We start from the raw sequence: 27938 nt of genomic DNA, 5'->3' as shown, positions 1-27938 counted from the left end.
GGATCAATTAATCCTTAAGAGAATTAGGTATGCTCAGCTTGAAATTTTTGTTGAGAATGTATTTCTCTGATTAATGTATGCAGCTCGAGGTACCCGTTAAAAAATTCATGAATCCCGCTATCAGTGCCTGGCAATCAAACATATTTCATCGACGAAACTCGAGCGCAGGGATCACGGATGGTTTTTAGAATTATTAGCAATATTTCATGATCCAGGATTCATGATTTTCGTATATAAAAGGGTTCTCATTTAGGGTCCCAAGTGACTTCGTTAGTCTGTTTCACGTCAGGTCAAATTCCCATCCGAGGAGCAAGAAGAAAGAACCCGCGATGTTGATGAGACTGAAAAGGAATTGCCTTACAGAGTTTTATCGCTTGGTTAGACGCGGTGTGGTAACTTACGTTTACTTTCCCCAGTTGAGTCTTGAGCTCTGCGGGGGTTGCAAACATGATTGGCGAAAGGGGAAATAAGGAGGAATGAAGATATGGAGGCGGAAAGAACGAAGAGAACAAATGGCTGAGGTTAATGAATGAATTGCCAGCTGAGTTCTCATTCACGATCTTTTGCGGTTTTTCCCCCTCGTTTGAACGTTTTCAGAGACATTTTTTAGAAACTGGAAATGGAATTATGTCACAGCGTTCATGAATTGTTTATGCTTTTTTCGTAATATAAAAATTGCAAGTATCTTTGCTGGGCAGAGTATTCTGCAGTATTCACGGTTATTATTACGCCAACGGCGAATGAAAAATGGGTCAGAATTCACCCCGGTGTGTTTAACATACGCATATTCGATAACGCCTTTGATCCATCATAATCCTGATTGGGCTGTCTCGATAATTGCGAAAAATAAAGCTACACGAACGAAGCTGGCATTACTGGAGAAAAATGAACCTCGTACTAAGACGATCCTGATTTAATTACCTGCCCCGGTCATGCAGGAAAAATTTAATTAAAGCATCCGCGATTACTGGAAAATCAATCTTATACGCGGGTATACATTTATTAGATAATTATACAAGCTCTGCCTTATTTAATTGTAAAAACAATTGCTTGATAGTTGGTGATACAGATACACGAAATCGCAGGAAAAAATATGACAAAGTTACGTGATTCGCCCACTTTTTTTCAGGCCTCAAAATGGTATAACAATATTTCGGGTGTTTCGAAGATATTTGCGTTGCGATAACATATTGGACTTTACTATCTGACAAAAGGAAAAAAATCACGCTTCAACTTTGTGCCCCAGGGAATGTTTTCGCTTAAACGGATTTTCTATATTTCTTTTCGTCCTGCGAACCGGATTCGCAGCGTGATAAAAGTTCATTTTCACGTAACCATAAAATTCTTTTTCGACAAAATGCGTTCTACTTGATATTCAATCCGAGTATTTTCAACATTTCGAATCGCTTGGCGATTTTTGCTTTGGAATAACGTTGCCAGATTCTTTGGAAAATAAATTTATCCAATTTATGAGCGCAGGTAGCCAGTCGTTGTTTCGTTAAAAATTGCTTAGTAAGAACATAATTTTTCGCGATGCCAGCAGCAGCATCGCAGGGGTTAAATTGGCAAAATTCCTGTATTCGCTAATTTCTCTCTGGACGGAGCATAATGCAATATTACTCGCTGAGCTAATTTTAGATTATAAGCATGGAGTGTATAACTCACTATAATTAACTCCAGGCAGAGTCTGAATTGTTCACGTGTCAGACCTCCTACGAAGACACCAGAATATTGCCTTTAAATATTCACAGCTGATCGGCACCACAGATAGTTAGAATGTACGATGTCGTTGACAGCGACGTGGCAAAGTGCACGTGATGCCCGCAATGCTCTGGTACTTACTGCGGTAATAATTTTTAATTGCAGGAGTATTTTTTATCGAAAAAATATCGATCAATAACACAATTTCGATGATATCTTCATGTTTGAACAACCGATTCTCACGAAAATCATTCTTAAAACTTCGCAACTCCAACTTCTTCTAAACGAAGACAAGGTATAGGGATGTTTTTTATTCATTCGCGAGAAGGACAAGTCGTGTTTCAAAACTCATTGCGATTGATTGATCCGTTTGTGAAACAGCTGAAAGATAAACATAAAGAACAGATTTGTTGAATCTACCAAATATATTTAGCCAGACGAATCGATGGTCTGAAATATTCCTCTGTTGAAGTAGCCGAATGGCGTTTCGTTATGTTGTTTTATTGTGTGTGTGTGTGTGTTTTTTTTCTGTTTGTTTCAAATTGACTGATGTTTTTTCAAGCAAAGCAAAACGAAAGAGACTCGTTTCGCCATCTTCGAACCAATAAAATAAATATCAGCTTAGATTTCACGAATCTCTTCTTCTTGCAAGTAAGAAATCTTCAATCATGAGAAAACAACGTGGCACTATAAAGTTTGTGGATAGAATTATACTCGGAATACTTTTCTCGCCCACAATCGAGCCCAAAAATATTTGTACGTGAATATCTTTGGAACAAAAAAAAAAAAGCAAAGGGTAATCTTAGTGGCCTCATAGATCGTCCTAGAGATTCTCTCTAAATTGTTTGTTATGTAATTACATTATTTCATTCAATTTACGGATTAGGATTGGTTAAATTTATTTTAGAAAGACAAACGGCAGTTGATTATTTCGGGTTAATAAACACGTGGTTACTTGATGGAATTAACTGTCCAAGAGTTTGGTCACGTTGAGGGATAATTAGAGAACGGGTCCAAAGATAAAGTGTTTGCGAAAAACAACATTCTCGCATCACCTAATACACATTTATAAATATCGTATTAATGGTTCGAAAGCACGAATACTATTTTGTACCATGACATAGCTTTTATTTAAATAACTTGCAGTATAATACGGTGTTAGTTTATTTACAATCGCTATTTTCGCTTTGTTGCTCATGCAGGAGACAATTATCAGGCAGTTACAAGTGACACGCTCCGCGCGATTTGAACTATCGCCAAGTGGAAGCTGAAAATTTGAAACATTCTTAATCGGGATCCAGAATAATTTTTGCCGCGCAAAATTCCGGACTAATAACATTAAGCGTGAGTTTTAGTTCCTGCTTAAGTTACTAGCAAGTTATCCGAAGGATTTTTGAAAATTTATATGGAAAATTTCGGAAGCGGTAATCACGTGACGATTCTATCGGACTTACGTCCTCGTATTTGGCAATGCCAGGAGCTGAAAACCGAATCCCTGAAGATTATGATACGATACAAGGCAGGGAAAGTAATTTCATAAATTTCCTCGAATTTATTGGCGCGTACATATCTTAGATCTTTCACCGGGTTGACGCTTCAGTGGAAAATTTGCTAATTGGAAAATTAATGAGTAGAGGTAGGTAAAAATCATTCGAACGTGAAATCGGCATCGCTTTTAACTTATATAAAATTGACGACTTTTAATTTGTCGATGGTTATTTCCTGGTGGGATTGCATATTATTTATTCGGGAAAAAATTGCGGGGTTACTACACGCTTGCGAATATTCATGAGCGGATGAAAACCGCGATCCGACACGCCTCCCGAACCATCGCCGTATTGCATAAATTTTTCGTAGTATTCTCATCACGTATGTTTACACGTTGGCTCGTATACCCTTATACAGCTATTTTATTCTCACGATGAATGAATACAGCAAATGAACCATGTTTCGTACGATCATCGGGAAAATTATACAGGAAGAAATTTGGGATACTGTGACGAAATTGAAAGTGCGAAGCGTTGCTTCCGAATTACCGTCCTGCAAGGTTGGATTGCCATTCGAACCGCGTGTAATTTGTCTTTTTTCTGTTATTTGGCAATCACGTAATCACGGACAGTTTTTATAACGCCCCCGGTATTACAGGGTGTAGAAATAACTTGATGCTGACGTCGTCTTCAAGGTTATATTTTTTCTTCAAACAAAATTCGCGGATCAAAAGTAATTGAAATTTCAGTCAATTTTCCACTGCATGGCTTCATCGTTACGGGGAACCGTAATTTAGAGGCTGATCAATTTCCTGTAATTTAATTTGCCGCCTGAGGATTGAAATTGGGCAATGATCTACCAGAGTTGGCAAGAGGCTCAAATCTGCATATAGCACAGCGATATTCCAATTGAATTATAATTATCCTGCGATGCGTGTTATTGCTTCAAAAATCAAACCACTGAGCACCTTAGCTTCGAATTCCAAACTTGAAAACTTTTGCCTCAAAAGAAAAAAAAAACAGAAAAATATAAAACAATCAGAGTTTTATAATATAGGGTTGTGGACAAGTAGGCCCAAGTTGATCTCTGTTCAAATCAGATTTTTTATGAATTTCCATTGCAAAACGAACCTGTCGAGAAGTTCAATTTGATTGAATTAACTTCGTGATTAACTAAATTTCACGGCTACTTATAGCAGAAGTAACAAAGGTCAAGTTCACCGTTTATCCTAACATTTCCCGATGATAGGTGGTCAGTGATTTATTCATTAAAATAACAAAATGAAATTTTGATGCAGCTATAGGTATTGGAGGATTTGTATCCAAGGGAAGCCATTTAAGAAGGGAAAATCTGTATGTATAAGTTCGCGGTTGATAAAATAATTGAATAAATACACAAATAAACCCGATGCCGAAAATGTCTGTTTTTCTTCAAAGCCGGCAGAGTGCTGGGGTGGGAAATCTCTCGAGAAATCGGGGAACTGTGTCTTTAAAGTACACAGTGGATAAAAGGGATAAGGAAAATGCGGTCCCTCCGGTTTACCAATTCAAATACGAAAACGTCATTTCGAATAAATCACTGCAGGCCGTTGGTTTATTTGATTGAATATAGGAGTGCCTCGAATACCGAAATCTGTTCTCCTTACATAATTTCATTACATCCAGAACATTTATTTACGATTTAATGGATCGTCTTGTTCATCGATTACTCATTGCATAAATTACCCACGGCAGCCGGTCGATACTTAAAGCGAGCAAATATGGCCGAGTTGATCGGAATACAAATAGGAAATATGCTAAGCGGAAGCGGGCAAAGTGAAGGCGGGTCATTCCGAATTATAACGAACAATGCGCCAGATCGGGAACAACCAGGTTATAAGAAGAATTATTGTTTTACCGGCCATTTCCTTGGCTTGGCTGAAATTAGACCGCTAGTTTACGACGGCTTGGGTTCAGGCTTTGACCTGAAGCCAAGCCAAGGCAGGACTTTCGCCGTTAAGTTAGATCTCGTGGTAGGTAATTTAAAAAATGGAACACGTTCACAGAGCCGAACATTAAACATAAGGGCCAATTTATGTTTAACTGTTCAGAGGTTGGGCGCATCTCAGGCTCGCCTTTCTCTGAAATTCTCTCGATGAGAAATGAAAGTGGCTTTAAAAAATCCCCTGGTTTTCGATACGATTTCAAAGTATTCGCGACTTCTCGATACACATCGTTAAGCATACTGTAACACTCAGCGTCTGATTTTTACTGAGAAAATGGTTACTCCTGATTTGAGACTTTAACACATTACAGATATACTTGGAATCTTAATTAAAATGTTTGCCGTCTTTTTTCGCGAGACATTTCAACTCCTCGAAGAATACGGCCATAGTATATGTTTATTATACATCGTTGATCCAATTAAGTTATTCAGCGCACGTGCTGAACACATATCTGTAGCCAGTCTGCTCTAGCAGACTAATCAAACCGAGACTATATCGAAGAAGCTCTACTATAGTAAATGTCACCTAGAATAATTATGTACTCACCGAGTTTAAAATACACCACGTGTACTCATTTCTGTTACACTCAACCTGAGATCTTTCGTACTTCGTCGTGGCTTCCCATGTATAGTTTCGCGTTAGATTTCCGCTTATTTCACTTCATCGCTGTTGCGCTAACTTTCTTAAAACGATAACTTCCGGATCGACTATCGCTCGAGATCGATTAGACGCATATTCCGAAGAAGGAAAGTCTTCGTGTCAAATTGTATTACAAGAGACAATCGATGATGTATCGACGTGCGAGGAAGCAAAGACGACGGCAATATTTAAGCATGAAAATAAGTGAAGAGAAGAAGAATAGCTTCCAAGTGCCATGTAAATTGAGACCACCGGTGTAAGAAGACACGACGCTTCCTTCTTATAAGTATATCTACACTGCGTCTCTGCGGCTCTCGGTACCACATTTCGTCTCCGAAAAGTTCTGACAAGCTTGCTGAGGTATTCGGGGAAAGATCTGCGGGCATATAAGAGGCTTTGGAAACTATTGAACCGATAGCGTCTTCCCTAAGGGCTACTGAAAGGTTCGCGGTAAGACCGCACTGAGTTTCGACTCAGCGAGACCTCGAGGCCATCTGCAGCGCTACGTCGGTTCCAAAAGTTTGCTTACTTTCGGATTGACGTCACCGACCCAAGAAAACTCTCCGAGAACGATTCGTCCGGGGTAAATTTCTGCGGATCGGACTATTAGCCCAGATTTTCATGGGCAGCAAAATGCTGCCTAGTTTTTGGTCAATGGAAACGCCAAGAGAACAGGTAATTCGAATTCAGCGCGGACCAGGCAACGCTAGAGTTCATTTTGTAGGGATTCAGGTATCACTTCTCTGCTTTATTGGCATTCATGTTGGTCAAAAACTCGGCGACCAAATACTGCGGCGGAATTTTGCTGCCCGTGAAAATCCGGCATCAGAGAAATCGAAATGGTCTCTGTGGTCTCTCGGTGATCAGTCATTGTGGTTCGTTACCGCGTCTCGTGTGACATCGACAATCACTGTGCCTCTTCACCAGAATCGTTCGTTACACCTTGAAAAGTCATTTTCAATTCCAGAGTCATTAGACCGGAATGAGAGAATCTTCCAGATGCGGTAAGAAATCCCCGGGTGTGTGTATAAGGCACAAAACAAGAAACACTCGGTGACGTAATTTCGTTTCCAATTTCCAAAGTTCGAGGAAACAAGGGAGCCAGATTATCCACGTATGAGGTGAATTCGCATCTGTTGGTTCACCCTCCGCGGGTTCCTCGACAATCTCCCTTCTATGCTGTTTGTATTAGCTTTCATGGAAGCCTGCAAGCTCCTGAGATACGACGACCCAATCGACTGGAACACCTTGCACGTTACACGCCTAGCAGTCGTATCTCCATTGTATGTAACCACAATGCACAATGTTCCGTCTTGGGCAGGCTCATTCAGCCATATTGTCGTCCTACATCCCGGTACCAATACCCTCGTTACTGCACAGGTTAATTAGTGAAACCAATTCGGAAAATTTGCATTCCTGATATTGTAGTGGGGCTGGAATTTAAGGGTGGCGCCGTTCATCGACATGCCGCAGGAATTTGTCTGCGGTTAAGAAATACTCCGGTCTTTGATCTGGTTTCAGTAAATGGCCCGGGATTCTAGATTCCGCTTCTTGAGGTACCGATCACGTTTTTTGTTGCCTCAACCTTCCCCTGCACACCCAAAATATGATACCATGATAATTTATTTTAGAGCTTCTCAGCGATCCAAGTATCGGGACCGAGCAACAGGTAGCTCTGTACAGGTTGTTGCGATAGTGATTTATTTAAGCGATATTAGACACCGCGTCGTCGTTTATTGATTGGCTAAAGTGTTTACCTGGGGAAGCTTGCCTCAGAGTATGGAGGCCTCAGTCTTCCCCACCTCGAGCAGTTTCGGCTTGTCGATTAAAACCTTGCGGGTTATTACACTTTACCTCAATGCCACGAAGGACTTATAAATTTTCTGTCCATCGGACTTCATCGCACGGTGTGCATAAAATTCGGAAGCGATTTCAAGGATCCGTTATATTTATGCGTTTTCACAATTTTTTGCAATATCCTCATCTCTCGTGATTTATTCTACTGGTATTTTTATTTCTGCGAATAATTAGCCAGACGTTTTACCAGAAACTTAATACAAAAAGATTCGGTGTTTCTAATATTTGATCGTACCATGAATGAAACGATGAAGAAATCGAGAAATGTTTTATATCAAGCTCGTTGTGTTTCGAGTGACGTGTCTAGTCTGTACAGGGACTAGAATATACTTTCCCGAAATTTCGAATTCCAATCTTAAGGTGTAAAAATACACATTTGTATGGTTTACACAGATTATCTGACCAGATAGACACGGATAAAAATAAAAAGGAGAATTTTCGAATGAATTGAAATTATTTCGCGAGGCGGGCTATAGAAGAAGACTTCCAAATATTTAGTTTGGAGTGTTCAACAAAGCGGTACTGAAAAAACACACAAGACACGTTGCGATTACGAAACAGTTTATGCGAGGCTCCTCCGAAATCTCGGGTTCACTTATTATAGTGCTCTCGCGTATATTATAACGCATGTTGTAACAATTTATTTCACCTAAACCTTAACTTGGCCGTCGTTAAGTTTGTAATTTTAAAGCATGTGCGCGCATCGATTAATCATAAAATTTATACAACGTCTATTTATAGTATTTGCGCCCTTAGAGAGCCAAACAAAAGTTTGATAAACGACAAGTTCGGCTTGTTGTACGGTAAAAAAAATTCACGTAATTGCAATTTGAGAGTGATAATTCTGCACGTCACAGCCAGTGTTCTCAGCTCTGAAGTAATTTCAAATTTCGTGTCCTTTTCTGCGATGAAGCCTTCTGTCTGAACTTGTACCAAATAAATACGACCTTGTCGTGTTAAAATGAACGTTTCTGTAATCATACAAGCTAAGAAATGAAAAAGCTCGTGTTTGGTACTCAGCGTCATGACAACGAAATCAAAAGCTCAGGCCAGCCGCAGACAGAAATAACTAGAAAAACAAATAAAGACTTGTTCAATTTACGAGAGTTGAGAGTTCCATTCATTTTTCCAGTCTTGCGGGTATGTATGTACGTATGAACGTATATAACCTAAACAATATTACATCCAACGTGGTGAAATGAAGTTAACGTTACAAGATTTTCTAGAAATCAAGAATATCTAATTGTGAGGAGCTTCACTTCACTGATTCCGATTCCGAAAGTCAGAAGAAGTTCTAATTAAATACTGAATTAGCCAGGCTTTTCTCACAGCTGATTGTCGTGTGTTCCAGTCATCGACTGATAAGCGGATTTTCTTTCACATCCTGAGACATTCGATCTCTTCCAATCAACCGAGTGAGTCAGCCAAGTACAATAATTAACTCCAGGATCTATCGCATGAGCTGTTTCATTGCTCCGAGGCAATCTTTGATTTAGTACAGAGTCAAGTTTCCAGAGTCCAAAATACTAGGCACAATTAATTGCGTACCTTATCTGGTTGTTCACTTGCGAGAAGCAAGCTTCAAATAGGATTTTCCTTTTTCCACGAATTCCCAAAACTCTGAGTCTCGTTTCAAAAGATACAAGAGTATCGAAAGGCGCCAACTACATCGGCCATTGATCGTAAGTAAATTGTCTTCCATTTCGAATGGGTTGTTTCTCGGTCCTCTCTGAATTTCATTTAGTGAATATTTACTGATGTTCATTAATGAGGATATCACTGGAAAAAATCAGTGTATACGTATACACTGGAAATTGGTGACGGGTCACTGAATCATAACTGTATATTCACTGTATTATACTCATAACTGGAAATCAGTGAATTTTCACTAATTTAAATTTAAAGGGTATCGAGAAAGACGCCGTGACCTGCATTCCCTTGTCTTGTCTGACTCACTCTTCTGTACATTATTATTACGTCAAAGCATTTATTATACCCCAAAGATCCAAAGATGTGCCCGACCCTCTTATTAACGACAACAGTTCTTGTCTTCGCCCTCACCTTTGAAGATATCGTTCTAATCGGGGAGGCAACGGGCTTTACGCCAGGTTTCAATGCAAAAAAAAAAACATATCCGTCCTCTCTTTGCTCCGAAAGCCGTTTTCTCAACGGCCGGAAAGTGTGTTTATACGTATATCTATACCAGTTCTGGTAGATGTCTGACAAAAGAGAAATCACTCGATTCACGGTGCCTCAATTTTTGATTTTTGTTCTTATTTTCACCCGTAATCTCAAGCTTCTTTTTTCATTCCGTGATCGTGAACTTGAAATTGGCTCGAATCCATTCGACAGTGGCTGGATTAACGAGAAACAATGACGCGGCAAAAAAGTGAACAGCTTATGAAAAAATTGCCAAGGTACGAATTCTGTATGAGGAAATAAAATCGAGTGACGAAATTTGTGAATCTTTAAGACGGATCGACTGAAAGGGAAACTTGAATCCTTATAGAGTGCATCGGGTGATTAAACTCGCTTGACATATGCATTATGCAGTTCAGTGGGCTTGACAATCGAGTTGAATTACAACAAGGAGACAATTTGCCGGCGTGTATTGAAGCAAGGCCTCTTATTCGTGTATAAGTTAATGCGCGGTGTAACTGACACAAGGGAGGTTGTTATTGCATGGCGGCTCTCCGAGTGAATAGCCACTTTATCCTTGTGCCTGCTACAGTCTTGGACTTCCGCTCAACCTGAAACTAGTCTCTCAATCAGTCACGTCAATGTTAATCTGTGAGGATCTATAGCGAGTCGATGGAGCCAAACTCAGTTGTTATTCTTCGAATCAGGATCTTGCCAAAGTGGCATAGTTATGGGTTTCAATCTACGTGAATAACATTATTTTCTTCAAGCTTTCAGAACCCCCCCCCCCCCCCCCCCCCCCCCCCCCCCGATCCCTTCGTATTACAACCGAGTTGAGCTTCCTAGTCAAGCGAATCGCGATTCTATTTTGAATATATGCTAATTTCAGTCTAAAAGGTTTGGAAATTCGAGAGTTCGGTTCAGTTGCTCTACGGATGAATTTTCAGATTGTGTGAGGAATTGCAAAAACATGCTAAATAATGTCTTATGAGTATGAAAAGACTCGACAATGCTGCGGTCTTTTGCGTTCAAATCTCATTTCAATCGTTATATTATATTCAAGACACGAAGGAGAAGTTTTTTATTTTACAAAGAGTATTAAATTGATTCCGTGTTGCGAATCTGAAACGAAATATTTCATATAAAAAACTCGATGATTCAATCGTTATAATATCTATTTTCAGAAAATTATTTTTTATACGTTAATTCGGTGTCACACATAATGTGGTATAATATTTATCTAGCAATCTTACTCTAAAATTTTGCCACTGCAAGGATCTTTAAATAATCAATTTGTAATTAACTTGCGCGATTTTTCCAACGATCATTTACGGTACAAAAGCTCATCAAATTCCGGCGGCCAAAGGTTAATAAATTTGGTTGTTCCCTCACTCGGTGTGTGTACACGAATTTTCTCCTGGCTCTTTGACTTCGTAATAACCATGTATAATTGACAACATAGTATTTATTATGTAGGGGTCGGGTGTGTATAACAAATGTATCTGGTAGATGTGACATTTGGAATCGTGGATGCGCAAGAGTGAGATCAAGATAATGAACACCAAGCATTGACATTGTCTAATTTGGGATATATTCTAATATCACGGCCTTTCCCAAGACCCGAAGCTGTCGTTAAACCGTTGTCTGCGTTAAATACTAAATTTGGATTGGATTTTGGAGGCGCCGGTGCTAAAAATGTGGCAGCCAACAGCCTCACGTTCTCAAAAATTATGTACTGGGTATGCCTTGATAGCCATACCCCACCGGATCAGTAACGATCCGATGCGCCATTAAAGTGACGAGCACCCTTTTTTTATACAAGACGGGGAAGCCGCTTGTGTATTATATCAAGCAGTTCAACTTTTATCGCGGGAAATTCAGTGGCGTCCGCCATCTGCCGGTAATCGTTCAAACCCTGGATCAAACCGACCGCCACATGCAACATGTTGCGCAAGACTCGTGTGCTGCGTGTTGCACGGCGACAGCAGATAAGGGGGATTGAGTCTTGAATCTGCCGAAGATACGCAAAACGGAACGGAGTTCATTGCATTCATCAACCTGTTACTGCTTCTCATTTCAAGTGCGTCGGCAAAATTCTGCAAGATTTTAAGACCCGGACTTACAAGTTTTCTTACGGATAAATTGAAATTTTGGTTGAAAAAGTTGAGGATTTAATGCGTTTTATTTGCCTTGATATTCATAGTAAGTGCCTATTTTCGTTCGCACGTGGAACATGCCTCTGTCTCTGCTTAAGTATACAGCAAATATATTCACGTGTTGTATTCAAGTTGGTTCTCATCGTGCTTTGATAACCTTTAACCACTGTTTCGAACAAATTTGCTCATAATAACCAACATGAGCTAACGTTATAATCTATGATAGTATGTGTGCAGATCTAATTTGTTTGCTCTTTCCCCGATATCAGGAACTTTTTATCGCTTTGCAAACTGACACTTGGTTTACACTCGTGTTTAAACCCTTCAGCCAGTGAGCCCATCGTTTTCGGTTACGGCATAAAAACCTCTGTGTTGTACATCTATACTCCGCTGCAAATGTAGATTGGATCATTTTTTATAAAATTGTTAAGTCCCGATGGTTGGTTGTGATAGTAAAAATTATTGACTAGATCAGATTCAAAACGACCGATGCTCCCTCGCGTTATCGATGCTTATTTTTATGCACATCTCGAAAATTTTTAACGCACGAATTCTAGGCAATTTTAGAATTTTTTCCCGTAGAACGTCTGCCCTCATTTTCTGTTTTTACAGTCTTCACGCGTCATTAATTACTTCGCGAATTTCATCGCATCAAACGCAGCTGCGATCAAGTGATTCGAGTGATTCGTTGATCACGTTACCCATCAGGTACATACATCTACCATCTGTCAAGTGGTATTATGAAAAAGTACAGCTTTAGACACGAAGCAAAAGCAGATGAGTTATTAATGAGATTTTATCGTACCAACTATTATGATGTAAACTAGAAAAATGTGAGATAATACCTATAATTATCCCAGCTGATCTATTAGCGAGAGTTTCTGCAGATTGACAGCTCGAAAAAGAGGAGTGATTGAGTTTGCAACTTTTATGAAAGCGTCTTAGTGGCCTCGGAGCTTTGATCTGAAGTTAGGTAACTTATCCGCGGCTGCAGCCAGCATCTCTAATTCGTAATTACCATGATTATGACTCATGAGATGAACAACTCCCTGAATTTACTCCGTAACTATATATTTCCTTTTAGTCTATAATATTCGCAAGTCGCCTCATTCGGAGGTGGAAAGCGTTAAACTAGTATGTAATTACAATCGCATACAGCATGACTGATAATAAATGTTCGTTTCTAGAAGGGCGGCGCGTCATATACGCGGCTGTAATTAACGCAGAAGTTAACGGCTTTGGCGAAGGCGCGTTACATAGACTCTGAACGATATCGTCTACGGCCAGGATGAAGGTTCACCCTTCAGTTTCCCGTCGTCAATATCGTTAATTAACAAAGTCTTTTGCAAGAAGGAAGGGCAGGTCCAAAATCACGGGTTTACGGATTCTACTCTTCGGATTGTTCAATTTTCTCCACATGCTTTTTATAGTCGATTATAACCGTGCTTAAGGATTTCATTAACTGCTCGATGGGCGCTGATCGAGAGCGACATTCGATTTCGTGATATTAATTTGGCGAAAAAATTCTTTATTTTCTTTCGATTTTCTTTTATTGACGGTTGTCGAGCCTCAGAAAGCACCGGAAACTATTTCCGCCACCGCAAACGGTTACCGTATAATAATGGGGAAATCAACGGTGTTCCACTTTCGTTGAATGAGTTGGGCACTCGATGGCCGATTCAATTCTGCATCGTGAACACTGCCGCGTGTCGATATAGCCCGACTTCACACAGTTGAACTATATCCTTATGCGTGTGTGTACATATATGTATACCATATATCTCATGCCTCACAATGCTCTCCCCCCCTCCCCACCCTTCTCGCTGCAGTTGTACCAGATTTTATTATATCCTCTGCACTCTATAACGTTGTTACACTTTGCATCGCTCAAATCTATTGGGTTTTATGCGCACCGAGAGGCTGCAGCAGAGGTCAAAACTTGACTTTGAAATTAATTATTGCACATCATTTTACAGCGATCACTGTTACTGATCGCTTATCGAAACAGTGAATAGTTTTTTACGAAGGACTGAAAAATGTTATGTATCGAAATTCGTTTAATTTTTTTTTTTTTTTTTATCCGATTCTATGGAGATTTTAGAAATATCGTGCGGAAGAAGGTGGATTTGATAAGCTAATCTGAATTTATACGTCAGCTGGGATAATGCGATGAACTTATGTGAGACACATGGCGGGTGATAAGCGGTTACATTTATTATTAATGTTTCAACCTGAATGTTTGATGTACGATCGCAAGTTCATCATTAGCGATTGGCACCGATGTTAAATTACCTTCAAACTTGAACGAGTATTAGGAATATTATAGTAGCGCTGTATTCATAAATTATCTACTCGGGATTTAATTCATTGTTTATCACAATTAGCGCAGAGTGCCAATTTCTTGTGATTTCGATGGCTTTTTCTTGCGAGCTTATGTACTAAAAAAAAAAAAAAAATAGAAAAACCAACTCTGCTCATTAAATAAATTGTACGTGCAATTATGCAATATTTATTACCTCAGCGTTTTTTCGAGGGAAAGATCACTCGCAATCCTCTTTAACACTTTTCTTCTTCGCAGAATTAATATTCGCAATTGGTAAAGATTCTTCGCACCCGCAAACCTATCCGTTAAAACAGCGGGTCAAGTTTAACGCGATTCTAAGCGGTTTCCACGGCTGATGCTAGTTGTTTGCAAAGAGTTCGAGGCTCAAGGTTTGCGAAATTGAAAACATCCTACGAATCGCGATTCGAATATTGTTCTTCCTCTTTCTCGAACGGCTTTGAAAACTGAGGATTCTTGAGTGTTTTCTATTAACCCCCTGCGTCGCAATTGTTACCGACTTGGATAAAATTGCGAGGCTCGAAATAAAGGTCTATAATACAACGGAATTCCGAGTACATAAACGCAGTATACTATGTATTGAAAATCGATTGAATTCGAGGGAAAAAGAATATCAGAGTAAGACCGGGAATTACCATTCGTACGAGTTTCCGAACTTTTCTGCGATGGCTTCTTCCTTACAGGTGCAGAAGTCTTTCAAGCGAGACTACCGATTCGAAAATTGAATATTTAGTGACAATATTGCTCCTTTACAGGCAAAGAGAACATTTTGTTCGGCCAGATGAAATTTTAGACCCTGAAAAAAACTGCAGCGGCGATATTAATAGCTTCATAAGTTCCCCCGAGAACAAAGTGCCCGAACTAACGATAAGTGAAAGTTATAGTTCAACAGCGTCGTATCGTCTAGACGATACGATTATATCATTGAGTTTGAAGTTACAAGTATTTTGGTCACTTTATTTTCATCGATTACCCACGTTCAGACCTACAGCAGTGGTGAACTTTCGAATTATTAGATTAGCACAGGGCGTAATGGCTGATGAGATGAAACCCCTGGAGAATGTAACGTCAAAGAAATTTACGGGATTTCTGGTTACATCCAATTTCGATTTTGGCCCTTATTGGAACTGGTTTAATCCGAAACGAAGACCCTTGAATAATTAATTTACGATTAACTCTCCTTTGAGAGAGAAACTTTGGGATTAGAAAATCAGCGTCAGTCTGTGTTTCCCTCTTCAGAAGGCGGTTATAATTCAGACGTTTCTTAGTATCAGACTCAATTTTTGAAGTTTCCATCTCGCCCAATAACGGAGAAATCCCATCCACACGTAGTTAGTTACTTAGGACGACGTTCAAAGGCTCAAGATCGCTGATACATAAGTGTGTTAATGTAATTGAAATTCTCTCACGTTCAGGAAGGATCGAAGATTAACCTGTCAGCGACGGTGCGTATCGTAAAATATTGAACTTCGTCGCGGTACGTCGCATCCGACATTTGAATGAGCTGGGGTAAAAGGAACAGAAAGAAGACGATGAAAAAATGGTAAACGGGTGAATTGTATCATCGGTGAAAAATTGCACACCCACAGAACGTTTGGCGGCATATCAGATACGTTCGGTCCAGTCGCAAAATTGTCGATGACACTTTAACTACCGTGGATACACGAGTTTTCCGTTATTATACGAACCGAAGACATGTTGAAACAAATTCTGCACTAGTGAGTCACGGGCGCGTTACCGTTGCAGCTATTTTCAAAAACAGCTTACTGCGTGACAATCGGTTCACTGGATATTTTAGAAACGTATGTATAACGTGTTGCGCCGAGCGGTTTTACCTCCCAAACATTACACTGTTCATCGAAAATAATTATTATCGCTGCTGTTTCGCACTCGCAGCAAGTTATTCGACTATTTGGCATTGCGTCTGCACTCGCGGTGAAGTAACTCGCATGCCGTTTACTCGGTAAATTCGACCGCGTAAAAAATTTTATTTCGAATCGCTCACGCGTTAAAAATCGATAATATTTCACATTCTATTGCTTGCAGGTAATTTATTCTATCTCACGAGGGGAACCTTTACAGTTGCGCCGTCTCCCCGTTATACCATAGAAATTTTCATCACGAGAAAGGAATCCCTCGATGAAATATCACCTGCACACCTTGAATCTACCGTCGGAGCAAATGAGGCGGCGAAATTGTTCAATCAACCAGCCCGTTCTCTAACCCCGTACGATATCGCATGTTACATACATGTATATTGTATATACAGTATACATATGACGCTGCCAAAACTGTGAATTGATATCAGAGCAGCCAAAAAATTTTCAATAAAAATCTCCAAACTCTTAGGCACGACTTTTTTCACTTAACGGTTATTTTGCGATCGTGTACAACTTTTGACAGTAATTGATCGAGCATTGAAAACGTATGAGTAAATTTCATAAAATGCTGCTGGAATTGAAAAAGGAATGAAGACCGAGACGAACGGACCAAAGATTCAAAAGAGAGAAAAGTAACTTTGTCGGACCGAATGCTTAAATATCCTGTTGTTCGTGGGTACGAGATGGAATTTAATTTGGGTAATCCACAGAAATGGAATTAGGAAGGAAAAAGAGGCGTAACGAAAAAGTAAACGAGTTTCAAACTTCGTCACACTGACATATTCTTTACCCTGGGCGACCGTGATTAAGACGAAATCATTAATCGACTGCTATCTTCGAAAATTAGTGCAGCCGTGAAATGTAAATTAGTGTTAACACCTAAACTTTTAGCTCTGACAAGTTTTATCGAAATTTAAACAGTTTCCAATCACAAAGTTCAGGGAGTGTACCTACTTGCGAACGGATAAGCCGAGCGACCCGGGGCGGGAGCTTGATTCTCATTAAAAAAGCTTTTTCCTTCTTCCTCCCGATTTTGTCGCAAATTTTTAACTGTCAATTAAAGTCTACCGCCAACTAATTCAACCAGTTCGTTCAAACGAACTCCTTATCGTCGATCAGTACTAACTTTTCACCAGACAAACTATGAAATACTTTATTCTCAGCAATCAGCCCGTACATTGGAAATAAGCGCCTTACGCTGGTAAGCCGCAGGTTCTTTGAACAGGACTAGGTAAAAACCTTCACGATTGAGCAGGACTCAAGCGCCAGCAGCAGTAACACGGTTCAATAAATGATGACCTGACCGTCGTTTCACATTTCTTATCCCCGTCCGATCTGATTCAATCCTCTCTTCAGCTTTCATTCGAAATACCTTTCACCACCGCAACTGTTGTATTCTCATCGGGAGTTATTTCCAGGTCAAAACACAATATGTCCAAAAAGTTGAGCTTCTACGCATTTTCGGACCGCTAGGTGAGGCAATAAATTCCACCGCGTACAACGCGGTGACTTGTGTTAACTGCTGAGTTACGATGGGCCAGGATTTCCTAATTACCCTATACGCCTACAATACGAACCAGTATCAGTTACCCCATGACTCTGGGTCAACCCTGAACCATTTCATATGCATACCCGACCTTGTAAATTCTCCCCTAGTCCTACTCGTGAAAGAGCCGTCAAGTCACAGCTTACACCTCAAACAAGCTCGGTAAAATTAACGGGATCAGGTTGACGTAGAAGGGCAAATTGCAAGGTAGAGGCGATTTGTACGAATTCAGAGTACAAAAGCTGATTCATTTCCATCGCGCGGTTTTCATTCCCGATTCACGCCCCGGTAATACACTCGCTGACTCTTTTCAAACGATGTGGCTTTTGAAACTTTACTGATTTGTACGAGTGTCGAGCTTCTTAGGTTTAATCGAATTGAATTCAGTTCGGTATCAAGAATAGCATTCCGTTCCGATTTCCGCGTGCAAGCTCGAAGAGTTTGACTTCTATTATAAGCTCGGTGCATCTGCTCTGCAATATATTGCACGTACACAATTATTCTTTGCGCGGATTCACTTCAACAGTTTCATTTATCCAGGGATACTGACACAGCTTAAGTGCGGGAGAATTCGCGTGTATAGCTATTTGTTTCGACCTGAGTTTGACGTCAATTTTCAACGCAAGATAGAGCGTTTTCCCCGAGTGTCACTCGGTCGTTACAAAACAAGACCAACTTTACCTTACACAAGCAGAGGACAGCGAAGGTGAACGGGAAAATCACGACCCCTCATCTACTCTTGGGCGAGATGGAGGAAAACACTTTAACTCCGGAGGGTCCCCGAATTCCCGGTCTATGTATACAATATCTCTGACAATAAGAAGAATTGTCCCATGACAATTAAATATCCTCCGCTTGCAGCAAGAAAGTCAAGAAGCTTAGAAGGGGAGAAGCGACTCGGATAAAGGCTTATAAAACTGAATTCCCTTTCGCAGAAAGCGCTTCCGGCGGAAAAAATAGGATACAGAAAATCCCGGTGTATTCTGTATTCGGATGGCGATTTAAAAACGTCGACGACAAATCACAAAGGACTTATCGCGACCTTTTCTCGCCTGGAAATTTCACCCGCTAGAATGTCAACCCTAGAATATAGGCGTGAAACTGGTGGTTTTGGCGCTTTGTCACGTTTTCACAATTCTGTTCCACTTTGCAAGCCTGTTGTTCAGAAATTTGAACTCCGAGCTTCGGGGCGAAACAATTTCCGCAAACTTGTGCGATTTACAAAGAAAATTCATCGTTTTTCAATGTTTAGCAGCCCTTTTCGCGGAGGAGCTTTTGTGTTATGCAGGCTAAGCCTTGACTCGATATGCCACCGAATTTGCCGGGGAAGAAAATTCCATACCGCTTCTGCTCGCAAGGAAGGTACCGAGATGAAACAATCTTCAGTAAGCATAGGTATGCTTACATATAATACATAGTTAACTATTCAACTATATTTGATTTACCGCGGAAGCCAGCCTCGTACTGGAGTTCAGAAGTATATCTACAGTATATATCATGAGTCTAAATCATTATCATATTTCTGATACTCCGATGCATTTCGACTTGTAATAGTTCGGAGCGTGTACTTATAGATTTCCAGGTTTCCCCAGCTACGAAGAGGTCCGCGAAAAAGTTTCGATTATTTATTCACCTATTTATTCGTTCGACCAAATGAATTCGCGGCAATTGATGCCAAACAACCGATGTAAAGATATCCTATTCGTTACACTTTCTACGACCGTGAGATACAGCCCTGCGGGTAGAGACGGACGTCATAATCTCTCCACGTTTACTCCCATCTTTTTTTAGACCACAGTATAAGGTCCCCCTTCCCACTCGCGTATTAGTTTATTTATAAAAGCATGTACACGAGAATTGGCATAGCCACTTCCACGTACCATAGGGGTGTAAGAAAACGGCCAATTTGTTAACAGCTACCAAAGGCCCCGATGGTACAACGAGTATTTTGGTCCTTAACAGGCATGGATCTGAACTTGCATTCCACGTTTCGGGCAATTTCAACCCTAAGCTGGCAGGAATTCCAGTATAAACAGCCACGCGGGACGTTAAGTACCGCGACAAGTGTTGCAAAATGTCCCGTTAAACAAAATCTTGGAATGATCGTGACAAGCGCACTCACCTGAAAGTAGGGAACGGCCTTGCAGAGTCTGAGGCCAAGGAACCAGGTCTCGGTGACGTCCCAGACAACGGTTGGGGGCAGGCAGATCAGGATGACGAGGAGATCGGCAACCGCGAGGTTTACGATGAAGTAGTTGGTGACGGTGCGCATCGAGTGATTCCTGTAAACGGCCACGCAGACGAGGGCGTTGCCGACGAGACCGGCGACGAAAACGACACTGTGCATGGCTATCAGAATCCAATCGTTAACGTCCGGAAATATGTGGTTCTCCATCAGCTCGATGTACTCGGCGTCAGAAACGCAGTAGTCCGTGCAATTCGAGGTGTCATTGACGTCGTACTCGTCTGTCGTCGCGTCGTCGTACATCATCTCATAGTCCGTTTCGTTCACCGTCGTCACGGCCGAGTTGACCAAAAACGTCACGTACATAACAGCCACCGGAAGCACGATCATCGGGTTGATCATGGTCATCTTGGATGTGACGCGTCTCGGTATCGACACTGTTCACTAGGTTTTCACCACTGATCGCATGGCACTGACACTGATGACGATTGTACTCACTCTTCGTTATTTGTTTGAGGTGTCGCTTTGATCGTACCGTTTCGAAAGCCTCGACAACACGAACTTTTGACTATTCGATAACCGCTACCAGCCGTTCATGTACATTCCATTAATCCGTTATGTTTTCCTCAGAAATAATTTCGCGATTCAACGCTGACGGTGTACCGTTTTTCGACTCTGGAACGGTGCGTGATTAAATCGCCGGTACGCTTCCAGTCACTTCGACATCTCTCGGTTTAATTACCGCACAGGAAACGTTGACGCGAGTGCGGATAAAAGCTGTGGCATGAAAATGTTGGTCATGTCACCCGAAGTATATTTGTACCGTACTTGCATTGTACTCACGTTCGTTGAGTAGGTGCAACGCCATGGAGTATACAGGTATATTACTTGCGCAACGACTCAACTGATTAGATGTCGTTCCTGACGTTCCTGACGTCCCTGCTCGAGTCTATAATTACACGCCTCACCCTCGACTGGTTGCATCAGCGATTCGAAGAATCAAGTCACGGTGTTCTTTATCCCTGTTTCGCGATGTTGTATTCCGTAGATTTGGATTCAGGGGAGATTTTTTACCGCTGCGTGATTGGATCCTGATCGCAGCGAGGGCGAAACAAGTTCTTGATTACCAGCCGAATTCGGGGTTGTTACAATAGCTGATAATTTACTTTGGTAATTTATCGTGCTGCAGGGCATTTTCGGTTATTTTAATACTTGCGCAATTTATTATACATCGTATTGTATGTATAACGGAGGTTGAATAATCGAATTGACGATTCAAACGAACTCCCTCTTTCTCTCTCTCTCTCTCTCTCTCTCTGTGATTCTGAAATTAGGCGTTAGCTTTACCGCAATCTGTAGACTCAATTTGTACTGAATACATCAACGGCGCTGGTAGAATTTCTCTTCGGATAACCCCATGGAATTCTACTCCCAGTTCGAGGGTCGGGCCACCACCTCTAGTCGATGCCTTCTCTGGTTCTGATCCCTGCTGGGTTCACAGTTCGCAGAGTATAAAGTCAGTCGATCGAGTTGATTTGAAATGCGGCGGACGTCCCACTGAAATAATGCATCGAAATTGGATTGACAATTGAAAAGAGGATTTCACAAAGCACGATTCACGGACACACATAAATTGAATCGACGTTCTTTTTTTCGCTCGGGAAATTTTGAAATCTGGTTGCTTTCAGCGCAAAATAAAAGACATCGCTCTGATTCCATCAGACGATTCATCTCCCTGATGTGATTTCAATAAAAGATATTATAAATCTGTGCTACTCTCGTCTAGAGTGCTTATGTTTACTCCTCATAAACGCCTCAGAACGATCTTCGTGGAAAAAATGCGATATCAAGTTTATCGACAAAGCTTTTTACGCCCCGATGAAATTCATCTTGGCGCTTTGGAAGCAGAGACGCGTTGGCACGCACGTAGCACGAGTGAGACCCTTGAGAACGACACTTTACCCCACTTCTCTTCAAATATGTCAGTCTCGTTTCCTTGAGCATTTTCGCCCTCTCACCGAACGCTGCAAATCCGCCAATATCATACAGCTGTGACACGCAACTTTAGCCTGAAACCCGAATCGGAATCTCCACACTTATCAACGACTTCGTCAAATGCAGGGGATGAGTCTTAGCATCGATAAAAAATTGGCGAAAAACCATAGGAATGGTGATGATTTGACGGAGAAAAATCGCGACTGAAAGCTGCTCGATCGTTGCTCGATCCATGAACGAATTTTTAACCAGCGTTTTATTCGTCCCGTTCGATCGTGGCAATGCGGGTTAAATTTGAACTGTACGAAATTCGAGATTTGAACGTCTGCTTATAATGTATAGGTAGAAACGCGTTTAATCCGCCGAATCGAGTGCAGCAATTGTCAGCGTGATGCGGGCTGAACTTCGTATCTATTCCACCGATCCATCCTCTATTTTTCAGTCTCGTGAATTTCAACAGTTAATCGCTTTATGATAAATTTTGGCGAACCAATTGAGCCGATCGATGAAAAAGTGGGTGTTTTGGTGAACCAACGAAATGGATAAGAAACGGGATTTCGTTTTAACGCCAAGGGATAAAACGCTTGAATGAATCAGAAGGGAGTTTCTATGTGCATGCATAAGGTAGTACACACTTGTCTGAAAAGTTGTTCGATCTATTTGCGAAGCAACTTTTTGCCACCTCAGCTTTCGTCGCTTTGAACGAAGGGATAAGAGTGGAAATGGATCACCGTTGAAAAAGATTGCTTGAATATTGAGAAATCATTTTCGAGAACCGAGAAAATACGCGAGTTCCTTCGTACGTCGAAGGTTAAGCGATTTACATGCAATGGCAAATGGATGCGAGACTTGCATTTGCGTGCAAGATGCCAACAGCCGATGCTAAACGTGCATAATAGATGCCATCTCATGACCGTAGCCGGAGCCTTTGACGCGAGCGACTCGTTTGAGGTGGTGGAATTACAGCTCGTTTCACCCGGTGCAAGATAAACTATACAGCCGCTATATTTCCGGCTAGATTGTTTGAAGGAAACCAGAACGCGCCGGATCGAGTGAGGCTCTAAACTGCAACAGACTAGGGAGGGTTTGTTTGCACGAGTGATTTTCCCTGTTAACTTTGCTGAATTGTTTCGAAAATATATGCAAATTTTGAAGGGTTCGAGACGATATGTGAACTCTCGGCGGTTTGAGTTGTACAAAAACCTCAGGTGGAATCAATTTTCCGTTTCAACCGTGATTTTCAAAGTCAACATTTCACAACGAAACTTGAATCTAAGTGTTGATGGAATATTCAACACCGCCAGTTTTTCACTACCTTAATCACGCTTTGCAGAGACAATTATTTCCATCCCCTTATCGCTATATTCGCACCTTCTGGGTTATATTTTCCTAGCAAAATTTAACTAAAACCCTGTGAAGGCTGAGACAGTCATCCTAAGTGTCGGAGCCTCGACCCTCGACGAGTCCCGCGGGAATATATTTTCCCGATAAGACGGCGGGTGCAGCGTACTGCAAAGATTTGTACTTTAAGATTAAAATCGACCGTCCTGACAGTTAGTCTGATGGAAAAAAAATTCGCCTCAATTACGTCCAGCGTGAATTATGTAAGACTTCAATTTTTTCTTTCTTTTTTTTTTTATGTTCACTTTACGAATTAATGATGGTCATTATTACTTCCTTTTACGGGTTGGCGGGAAGAAAGAGTGATCAAAAGTTGAACTAAAAATCTGCACGAACATCGGTAGTAAGGGTGAAACTTTTCGGAAACTTTTCGCGGGTATAGATGATGTTTCTCGAATTAAAAAGTTGCTGTTACCTTATTTCACGAGCTTTGAATCTCGCGCAATGTCAGGTATATGTATAAAAATATTACACAGATTCATTGGTTATTTACATAAAGGCTGAAAGTATTTTCATCCAACGCTTCGCATCCCCTTTTCAAAGGTTGTTACTTATTACATCGAAGAATCAGCTAGTATAAGACACCGTGACGAAAGTCTGATAAGCCGTAGAGCCGAAGTTTATTCCAGCAGATATTCTATAACGTGGGATTTTACGACCGCGAGGAATCTTCAAAAAGTTTATCACTACCCTACAGCTCGGTGCAACTCGTTTGCGCGTTGCCAAACCTAAAAGGGCGAAAGGGTTCGATTTTTATGGCCTGGGGACAGAGGTTAATCGTCCAAGAGTGCCCCGGTGGTTCCTTCGAAGGAATATACAGAAGGTTATAGGCGAACAGCTGGCCACCAATAAAAAGGAGGAAGGTACGAGGCGTGCAAAATTTTAACCACTTTCAGATAGAAATACGAAAATTTACAGGCATGTGTGTGTAGTGAGAAAGAGAGGCGGGGGCGGGTTTTTAACTAAATTTTCAACCCTCGACATCCGTGTGATGTAGAAATATTTTTAAACATGGTTGACGGCAACCGTCGTCAGCCTTTGACGTCTTCGAGACATCCGACATTGTACACGGACAGCATATAGGATAAGATGAATTTGAACCAGGACGACACGCGGAGAAGGATAAAGGAACACATCGGACGAAATAGATTCGATACGTAAATTCAGCTTTCGGTACAACGGACTATCTAGAAAGAAAACCAAAATCTATTTCCGTTTCTTGAAAACTGACGACGGCGACGACGACGATATCGAAAATCCCAAGACTCGGTTATATACCGCATTGAGATTCGATAGCTTAACATGCTTCGGATTTTCATGCCGTATAACCTGTAGTTTACTACTGACAGACACGGAGCTTGCTACGCGTTATCGAAATTTTTTTTTTCACCGAATTTCCGTGCAAAAAAGCTTAAAAGAATCGAAACTCAACGGCGAGGTAAAATTCAATGGATAAACCGTAGAGTGAAGCAAATAATATCTCACATTGAATCTTGAAACTCGACACCATCAAAACCATCGCAAAGTTGCAAATTATTGATTTTTCCGACTTTTCGTACATGTTTCGTTGATACCTTGCTTACTCGTCAATAATCCGTTCTGCTGTAACATTTTCCAATCCATATTCCAGAGCTGTGGGAACTGTGAATAAGGGCTCGTTGAAAGTTCACCTCTAGGTGTCGTTCCGAAAGCTTTTTTGATGAATAAATCAGAGCTCATCTCAGGTGTAATCGAGAGAACAGTATATAATAAAGGCACCCGGCGAATAATTAATTACTTTAAGTTACGCGGTAAGCTTTCACCTGCGACGGACGAGGGAAGATACAGCTGTAAATTGAAGCCGAAGTAAGTACGCACTCGACCCGAGTCGAAAGAAAGTGACGATGATTAATAAACGATCAGTGTCAAGTCTCTTCTCTGTTGGTATATAAAAAGATGAATAAATAAACGACTAGACTTGTGCGAATTTTCAAAACAAGGGAGGAAACGTGACGGACTGTAGTTCGAAATTAGAGAACATAATTAAAGAAGGCTGGAATACAAGGGAGGGGATGGGGAATAAAATACAGTCGGAGGGTAGGCGACGAATCAATTTACATACGTAAATGATAAATTTTACTTCTATTTTTCATCGTTATTATTATTTTTTTTTATTATTGTTATTATTGTTGTTATATTGTTATTAATGTTGTTTGTTTTGCTCGGTATCAATTTATAATTCGCGAAGTAATTTCCAACGGAGGCTGTATGGACTTTATAAATTAGTATGGCGTATTGTCCGTTTACTAAAAAAAGGCATTCCCGAACAGATGAAAATAGATCCGAATTAATTATCGGCTTTGTACAATTGAGTATTTGAATAAAAAATTTTTATTTCACATTCTTGTAGATTGGAAAAAAATATTTTTGACGTATTTTTTATTTTTTCGATTGAATCCAAATTGCCATTAATATAACAGATTGAAAACTATAACATTGTGACGTCACTCATGTTGAGATATATCTATATATATTAAAATCAGTGAAACTCAATCACCTATAACTTTATAAAATTATCATTTTTTAACGAAAAACAAAAAATACGTCCTCATTATTTTGGCTTGCACCGCATTACGTACCCCTAAAAATAGAAAAAAAAATTTCATTCAAATACTCAATTCACGAGAGTATAATATAACAAGCGCGGCAATGAACTCGAGATATTTCATGGCTTACCGCAAAATCGATCGAGCGATTGAGCGAAATTGGTGGAATCGTTTGCCTAATCAATGCCTGATCAAAGGCATGCGATTGTCGGCGAGGTAATTGACCAAAAAAGCGTAAAGACACGGGGAGAAAAAAAGTGATCAAAGCGAAAAACAGGAAGGAGAGGCAGAAGCGGCAAGAAATGGAAATCAGGACCGAAACTTTCGTCACCGAGTCAATCTTAATAGCTTCACCTGACATTATAATAGGAGCAGCGAAATTTTCTCAACGCACTCGGTATATTTTTCATTCTTATTTTATTTCTCCTCTTATCTTGTTTTCACTTGGAAAGCTCGGGAAAAGTTTGCGAATTTCCATCCAACGAATCCTTTGAAGGCGCCTTTTTACGCGAAAGAATAAGTTGCACGCAGAAAAAGTGAACAGCCTCGAGACGAAAATATCTGCTCTTTTTACGATGTATATTATGGTTTTAATTGGAAGCTCAGTAAATAGATATATCAAAGCTTCTTACCGAAGCGTATGATCATAAAATATACCTGAGATTCATTGAGTAATTATTGCGGAAAATCGTAATCAAAGTTGAATATTGGCAATTTTTTACATCGCTTTGTAACTTACGAAACAGAATTTACACTTAACACGAGATACAATTATGTTTCCGAAAAAAAGACGATGCGGTTACATCGAAAATCAACGACGCGACATGATAATTATAATTCACTTGACAAGAGTTGATTTTACATTTGAGATTACATCGTTAATCGTAAATGTTATGAATTTCGTGGATGGTCGTTCATAAATGAAAACGGTTACATTTGTTGTCGTTTTTTTTCCGCTACGCGTGTGCCGCGGGTGACGCGAATCTCTTCCGCGTGACGAACTTGAATTAAGATTAAAACCGACCTTGAGACTTGAATTTATGAGTTTCAATTACGCCAGCCATGGTGCAGCACGCTTTGTACAGAACGCTGCAGGTACGCCAAAGTTGCGATATTTAGCGCTCGATTTGCTATTTCGTGAATATTTTCATAGAACATTGGTTCATCCATCGGTCCGCTACTTCCACAATTTTTTCCCCCTTGCTTAATCTTTTCCAAATTTGAGCAGATCACGAGATGATTTCCAGGCAACACTTTTCTTTTTATCACCCGTACACTGCATACTTTACGAACAATGAAGGCAAGGATAAAATTTGTTTTTGAAATATTCCAGTGGCAGTGAATACGGCGATTTATCGGATGACTCAGCCGAATAACTCGATTCTACCCCAATTGCTGATCTGGTTTCACCAAACTAAATAACCAAAAGTTTGAGGATGATGCCCATCGGGACTACCGGACGATTTGTTTGAGTATCTTCGGTTACAAAGATCGATATGTACGAGGATATTCCATAAATGCGTGACTGTATATGCAAATTTTCACAATATTATTACTATAAAATAGAACAGAGAAAGAGAGGAAACAATTAATAATTGATTGAAAAGCATTATTTTCATTAAAGTGATTTACTTGCTGTTTTTTCTTTTTTTTTTCACAAATTTTTCACCATCCACATTTAGAGGATATTCTAAATTTATACTTTATACGTAAAGCTGCAGCTTTAATCGAGAAATTAATAAATATCGATGGAAAATTATGATTTTTATAAAACAATCGGATGAAGTAAAAATGTTGAAAGTTATTTATTCCGTTCGTATAACTATAATGATCTTATGTAGCGAGCAAATAGTCTCGTTCTTGTCAACAGTATTTATTTTTTAATTGCTTGGTTTTGTTTCGCTGTAATATACTTGTTTCATTCCCGTGTTAAGTCGAGTTTTATTGAAATTCACCCCCGCGATATTGTGTATATATACATATTCCATAAATACTTATGCACGTCGCACCCTTTAAAAGTTGAAAGCGAGTTTATCGCCCG

At 40.3% G+C, this 27938-nt stretch overlaps 1 protein-coding gene and 1 non-coding gene across 6 annotated transcripts in view; both read right to left on the bottom strand.

Annotated features, from left to right (window-relative positions):
- The window catches only part of LOC124177532 (orexin receptor type 2-like), a 62100-nt gene that overhangs the window by 16963 nt on the left and 17199 nt on the right, over window positions 1-27938 (bottom strand). For 4 of the 5 annotated variants that reach the window (XM_046559986.1, XM_046559987.1, XM_046559985.1 and 1 more), the window contains exon 2: window positions 19854-21473. In XM_046559986.1, the coding sequence (XP_046415942.1) occupies window positions 19854-20324 (471 nt within the window). In that variant the 5' untranslated portion in view covers window positions 20325-21473. The remainder of the gene's footprint in view (window positions 1-19853; window positions 21474-27938) is intronic. The other variant, XM_046559988.1, reaches the window with a different exon arrangement.
- LOC124179271 lies at window positions 11485-11621 on the bottom strand. Its single transcript, XR_006870004.1, has one exon. It is a non-coding gene; the product is annotated as a U11 spliceosomal RNA (small nuclear RNA).

The sequence above is a fragment of the Neodiprion fabricii genome, chromosome 3 (genome assembly GCF_021155785.1).
Source record: "Neodiprion fabricii isolate iyNeoFabr1 chromosome 3, iyNeoFabr1.1, whole genome shotgun sequence".
NCBI lineage: Eukaryota > Metazoa > Arthropoda > Insecta > Hymenoptera > Diprionidae > Neodiprion > Neodiprion fabricii.
The sequence above is the reverse complement of the archived record's forward strand: the minus strand, read 5'-3'. Positions and strand labels throughout refer to the sequence as shown.